Source organism: Miscanthus floridulus, chromosome 6, assembly GCF_019320115.1.
Source record: "Miscanthus floridulus cultivar M001 chromosome 6, ASM1932011v1, whole genome shotgun sequence".
NCBI classification, from domain to species: Eukaryota; Viridiplantae; Streptophyta; class Magnoliopsida; order Poales; family Poaceae; genus Miscanthus; species Miscanthus floridulus.
This window is the reverse complement of record NC_089585.1, coordinates 135,904,327-135,911,059: the sequence shown is the minus strand read 5'-3', so window position 1 is coordinate 135,911,059 and position 6,733 is coordinate 135,904,327. Positions and strand designations below refer to the sequence as shown.

Below are 6,733 nucleotides of genomic sequence, written 5' to 3'. Positions count from 1 at the left end.
AGACTGATGTTGCATATTGCAAGAACTGTTATTCCTTTCTGGGGGGTGTTTGGTTCCATGGACTAAATTTTAGTCCATGTCACATCGGACGTTCGGATGCTATTTAGAAGAACTAAATATGAGTTAATTATAAAACTAATTACATAGATGGAGACTAATTTACGAGACGAATTTATTAAGCCTAATTAATCCGACATTAGCACATATTTACTGTAGCACCATATTGCCAAATCATGGACTAATTAGGCTTAAAAAATTCGTCTCGCAAATTAGCCACAATCTGTGCAATTAGTTATTTTTTTCGTCTATATTTAATACTTCATGCATGTGTCCAAATATCCGATGGGACAGGGACTAAAATTTTCCTGTAGAAGCCAAACACCCCCTTATATTGCTTAGTTATGATGTTGCATCCATCCCATCCTTGTTTTCATTTCCGTTCAGCCCAGCGTCAGGTACTGGCACGCTTGCTCGATCACCTGCAGCTGAATATGATGATCACCGAGCTCGGCTAGCGGAGAATAATGCGAGCAGGCAGGGCAGAGCTGCATTTTACAGTTACAGACTAACAGTTACAGTTACTCAGTTACACCACCGTTGCAGACTTGCAGGACTAGTAGGCTTCCCTCTTGTAGACTATAGCTAGTCAAAATCGAATCAGCTTTGGGCTTTGGCTCGCTCACGTCACCGGGCATCGCTAGCAGACGACAGACTCACTCGCAAACGGGCTGAGGCTGCTGGGCGTAGTCCTTGAGGGAGACGAGGGGCATCTTCCCGCCGAGGAACTCCGGGAGCTGGCTCTCGTCGATCTCCCGCCGCAGCGTCTCCCGCAGGCTCTTGTCCTCCACGAACACGAACTGCAAATGCATGCAACGGGGCAGCTATATATTAGGCAAATGAGCTACTACTACATACAGATACAGCTGCTGCTGCTTCTTTCAGAGGCAAATGGATGGATCCATGGCGTGGCATGGCAACTCATCACCTTGTCCCTGGTGTTGGCGTCGATGAAGGGGTAGATCATGGTCTTCCACACCTTGAGGAAGATGTAGGGCACGTTGATCATCAGCGCCTTGCCCAGCCGCTCCGGGTAGTAGTTCTGCGCGAGAAGGCCGGGTGTCATCGATTCGACATATATATTCAGCCAGTTGAGCGATCGTCGTCGTTGTCTGATGGTGTGCAAGCATGCATGCAGCAGCCTATTGTTGCAAATTGCGTGCGTACGGTCCGTTGAGTGAAAAAGCAGAGAAGCAATTAACGTACGCACCTGCATAATCTCAATGGCAGCGATGTAGGCCCGGACGTCGCAGTTTGCGTAGCCCCAGCCCTTGAGATCCATGATGGCCAGGAACTTCTCCTGGCCTCTGGGGATCCTGCATGACCGCATTTCATCAGCCCTTGATGACTATGAGCAATATGTAAATCCCCATTGCTGGACACAGAGACATACAAACACTGCGTTTAATTTACCTGGCACAGATCTTGTCGAAGAAGTAGACCACAAAACCTGCAGAGGAAGAAGAAGGAGAAGGGCACGCGCACTCATTCAACAGCCAAGGAAACCTCCGCGCGCACGAATTGAATGTATGTGCAGTGCATATTGCATGCATTTTGATGAAGAAGCAAGGCCGGCCAAGTAGTGCAGTGCAGACTGCAGAGGAGAATAATGCATGGTGACGTACTCTTGAACTCTGCCATATCGCGGTTGGCGGAGTAGTGCTTGGCGAGGAAGCCGACGATGATGGGGCGGCCGGTCCTGTCGACGCCGCCCATGTAGACCTTGTCCTGCTCCAGCTCCCCGCGCACCTGCTCCTCCGGCACGGAGCCGCCGGGCGCCGCCTCCGCCCGCCACCTGAGGAACTTGAGCAACATGGCGCCGGCCTTGTCCACGTTGTGGTCGCGCGCGCGCAGGAACCGACGCAGCGTCAGGTTGTCCACCTCCTGCACGCCCATCCATCCGTCCATGTTTTTTTTTATATTTAGAGTTATATATGAATTCACTTCAATTTGCATTGGCGGGTCAGTTATATTACTGGTTTCATCAGAATGTGTGTGTGCTGTGTGTACACGAAACTAACGAAACATTCCCTCCGTCCTTTTTTAACCGTTACTCTGACTTCCAAGAATCAAACAGTATTAGATTGGCCAAATATATAAAAAATAATATTTAGGATACATAATTAATATCATTAAATAGACCATTGAATCTGTTTTATAACAATCTTATTTAAAGATACAAACATTACTAATATTTTTCTTTTACAAATCTGATCAAACTTATTTACAGATAAACTTTAAGACCTTAGCGACACTTAAAGAAAGAGATACTCCTTCCATTTCAAATCATAAGTCGATTTGATGACACTTAAAAAAGAGATACTCCTTCCGTTCCAAAAGTCGATTTGATTTTTTTTTATACATCAATTTTGCTATGTATCTAGATATAATCTATACATAGCAAAATAGATGACAAAAATAATCAAAACGACTTAATAATTTGGGGCGGATAGGGTAGAAAAGGTACCAAAGAAGCTTAACTAGCTTCTACTTGTAGAATGTAAACAGTAAACAGGGAAAGCCTGTGTATTATTACTGGCAGTACGACTTGCAGTTGCAGCTGTCATGCATCATCCAACTTGTACAAATAAATGAAGATGTGTGCTTTAGTTACCGGTACTGGACGGCTGGTATAGTTGTAATAGCGACAGGACACCCACCCGTCGATGAGATCTAGTAGGAGATAAAATTGGGACACGATCTCTGGTCTTTCTATACTTGCAAAATTGCCATAATGGCATAATATATATACCATCTTTCTAACAAAATCGATACAATTGTAGAGTCAGGTTAAAGTAATAAAACTATCTTAAGTTTGAGTGGATGTATAGAAAATAGTACCAGTACGTATGCATTCAAATAAGTGTATACTATATGATGGAAATATATTTCATGATGTATGTAATAATATTTACTTATAGTATGATAACTATTGATATTTTTATTACATATAAATTAAGTCAAACTTGATATATATATCGTCAACACTATTCTCGGACTGCATCTTCCATTCTCTTTTTTTTTTTTGGACGTACATCTTCTTCCATTCTTTTTAGAACTGACTGATGAAGGAGTAGTAGGAACTAGGAACACACAATGTCCAACGCAGACGGTTTGTACTTTGTGGTTTAATTCACGTCAACAGAGAAGCATATAAACACCGTGATACTGATGATACAAAACGGTTATACGTGGCACTCGTTACGGTTCCCCTGGATCCTGATATATATGCAAACCCAAAATTTTCTTGTCTGTACACGGTGCTCAAGGCGGATGAACAAGCTGGTGAAGAGCATGGATGATTCATGAGGCTTGATGGCAGTAGCGCGCAAACAGAAGCGGAGGACGGACGTATGGCCGGCACGAACAAGAAGATGCATGAGATGGAGGCGACTGACTGACCTTGGCGCGTGGGTCCTGCGCCTGGACGAGGGCCCTGAGCTGGGCGACCTTGAGCCACTCCCCTTCCCCGGCCGCCCCGCCGCCAGCGTTCGCCATCTCTTTTTGGCCCTCCTGGTTCCTGGATGGATCTAGCAGGTAGCAGGAGCAGCGAGCGACGCACAAGGGCCGGCCGAGTTAAGGAGATAGATAGCGTGGGGGTGAGGACAGGAGGCGCCGCTACGACCTCAACTGAAGAGGAAGAGGAAGCGAAGCACGCAGTAGCAGCTTGTGGACGAGGACTGGACCGGGTACGGGCCACGGGCGAGCGAGGTGGAGTGGAATGGCTAGCTAGCTTGCCAGACTGCTGCTACAGCGACCGACGGCGAGGCGACCCAACCCAACCAGTCGTCAGTCAGCTGTGGAGGAGTGGGGATCGGGATCGGACTGGGCGCCACTGCGCCAGCGAGCCTGATGATATATGCACCAATAATGCTGCTACTAGTCCACCGTACGGGCGTCCTGCTTGTCCTGACGCGCCCGTTTTTTCTTGGTTTTCTCCTTGGCCCCTTGTGTGAGCCGAGACGACGACGTACGCGAACGCTGCGTCGTCGTCGTCGTCGTCTTGTTTCCATCGTCGCCCTAGTCCCTCCGCGAGCACGGGCCACGGCTCACTGGTCCGGGGGTCCGGGAGTGTGGAGTCTGGACTGCGGTGCCGTGCCGTGCCGCCGTGTCGCCTGCTGTTGGTGTGCTCAGTGCCAGCACCGCACGCCTCAGCGACGACCACCCGCCGGTCACGGACACACACTCCCGTGCACCGCGGCACGGCTCGCGCTGAGGCCGGGCGCGCGGCCGGAACAGGCCACGTCTTCTTTCTAAAAGTATTGCTTTTCCAACGAGCAACCAACTCACTCGATGCACGGACGTCGGATCAAGCGACAACGACGATGATTGACTGGCTGATTGATGTGGGTGAATAAATGACGCGCCGCTGTATCTGTACCTCCCCTCGGTTTGCAACGCAGGCATGAATTTCGCATGAATGACGTTAGGAAGGCATAGAAATCAGTTTTAGTAGATCCAAACAAAATATTAGCAATATTTATATTTTTAAATATATTTATTATGAAAATATATTCAACGATCTATCAATGATATCAACTATGTACCGTACTTATTAATATTTTCTTATGTATATATAGTCAAAGGTAAAAAAAAACCTTTGATTTTTTGGAAAGCGATAATGACAATGTTCGTGGAACCTGGAGTATTATATTATTATTATTTTTTTTATATATTTAAATAAATTTGAAATAATTTGACTAATTATTCACAAGTGATATTTCCATTCCTTGCTTTTCCAACGAGGAACCAACTCGATGCACGCACGGACGGATGAAGCGACAACGACGACGGACTGACTGATTGATGTGCGTGAATAAATGACGCGCAGCTGTATCTGTGTACCTCCCCTCAGTTTCAGGGCATGTTTGCAAAGCAGATATTTCGAAGGAACGACGTAAGAATTTCATCGACGCGAGTTTGTCCTAACTCGTAAGAGAACGTGTGGGTGACATACAATATGAGACACGGAGGACATGAGCGCATGTCGCATCTGGCAATTTGGCTTATTGTGGTCTATGTACATGTTAATGATATATGGGGGTTAGTCCCATCTTTATTGTTTATATAAGACTTCTAGAGTTCATCCCACTGTCTTCGGGTTAATCCTTTTACGCGAAGCAAGGACGAAAACATAAGTGGGATGGTGTTACGTGTGGTTCACTCACTGTGTAGAGTGGATCTAAACCGTTTAGATTCTGGGGCGTTACAAATGATACATGCGCTGACACTCACCGTGCATAGCGCAATTTGTGAGATGTAATGTAAAAAAAATGTGGGACGAAAGAAACGAAAAATTAGGAGGAGACAAAATATTTAGTATAGATTAATAGATAAATTTTGTCTCTTTAATATTAATATCTGGTATAGATTAATAGACAAAAATTATCTCTTTATTGAAACGAATCAGGCAGGAGAGTTGTCGATTATATTAAAAAGTAGATGAAGTTCAGACTAGACAAAAATAAATAGATACAACTCCGGTCAGTTGGATTGGGTCATCAACACGCACTGAAACCCTAACTCAAAGTAGAAAAAAAATCAACTCTGATAGATCAGAATAGGACATCGACACAAGCCGCAACTCTACATGGAACACACGCTTCACCGCCACCAAATCATAACAAATTGGTCACCACACTGCACCGCCACCCTTCGAAAGACAAAGCCGTCAAGACGAAAATGCCCTCGTCAGTGCTTGCGCCGTCGTTGCCGATGATGTCCCACACAGTAGTCCGCTGCTAAGCAGGGCTAGCCGTTATATTCCGCTACAAGCCGTGTAGCCATTTCGCAATCAGATTCGCTTGCGCCATCTCTGATGACGTTGTCCCACACCGGAGTAGCCACTGCAAAGCAGGGCTACCAGCCGCAGGCCGCCGCAAGCTGCCAAACTGACGCGAGATGAGCTGCATCAGGCGCACACCAAGCCGCCCCCGCCCACCGAGATGCACGTGCACACAATATAGCTTCTAGTAGCCTAGCTGTCTCATCGAAGGTAGAAGTGCCACACACGACCTCTGGCCGCCGGTCATAAGCCTCCTTGCGCCGAAACAGCCGCCGCTGAGCGGGACCGTCCGCGCCACACCACGCAAGTCACCTCGGCAACACAAGTCTGCTGGCCACCACATCCCACGTCGGCCTCCTCGCCAACTCCGTGGGGCGTCTCCCACACCGGCATTCTCGCTAACTTTGTGGTCGCAACTCACCAACTAACAGATGCGTAACCTATCAATCGCCGCGTTGAGGCCCTCGTCCCCACCACCATCCGCCGCAAAGGACACCGAAAACTTAAATCCTCACCAAGGCCTTCACCTTACTCGCCACGATGGTGGCGGCTGTCACGCCTAAGGAGGGACACGACACCATCGGCAGCACCGTCGCCTGACCAGAAAGGTCAAGGTACGTCACGCAAAGGGTAGAGGGCCGATCGATGGACGCTTTCGAGGAAGAATACGACGCCCGAAGGCGTCGCCGTCATCAGTCCAATGAACATAGCTTTCGCCATGGTACCACGACCCCGTGCGCGGCAGTGGCCAAGGGCCGTACTTGCTGTGCCAGCCGCCACCTTGCCAGTGAAGCCAACCCCGCTCCCTCTGCCGTCTGCCATCGCCGACGCTGGAGCCAGCCGCCATCATCGAAGCCGACGTTGGCCGCCGTCCCCAAAGCCAACGCCTGC

General features: G+C 48.0%; 1 protein-coding gene across 1 annotated transcript; it reads right to left on the bottom strand.

Annotated features, from left to right (window-relative positions):
- Positions 1 to 360: 360 nt before the first annotated feature.
- Positions 361 to 3,845, bottom strand: LOC136459768 (uncharacterized). Its single transcript, XM_066459608.1, has 6 exons — positions 3,460 to 3,845; positions 1,683 to 1,941; positions 1,471 to 1,507; positions 1,268 to 1,373; positions 986 to 1,099; positions 361 to 857 (listed from the first exon to the last, which is right to left on the bottom strand). Exons 1-6 carry the CDS (start codon positions 3,553 to 3,555, stop codon positions 714 to 716), a joined length of 756 nt encoding a protein of 251 aa, XP_066315705.1. The 5' UTR covers positions 3,556 to 3,845; the 3' UTR covers positions 361 to 713.
- Positions 3,846 to 6,733: the final 2,888 nt, after the last annotated feature.

Bases quoted from the DNA above. Each gene is read 5' to 3' on its own strand.
- LOC136459768 (XM_066459608.1), bottom strand. From the start codon at position 3,555: ATGGCGAACGCTGGCGGCGGGGCGGCCGGGGAAGGGGAGTGGCTCAAG. The intron at 1,942-3,459 runs GTCAGTCAGTCG...ATGGGCGTGCAG, and splicing joins CGCAGGACCCACGCGCCAAG to GAGGTGGACAACCTGACGCT. The intron at 1,508-1,682 runs GTACGTCACCAT...CTTCCTCTGCAG, and splicing joins CGATATGGCAGAGTTCAAGA to GTTTTGTGGTCTACTTCTTC.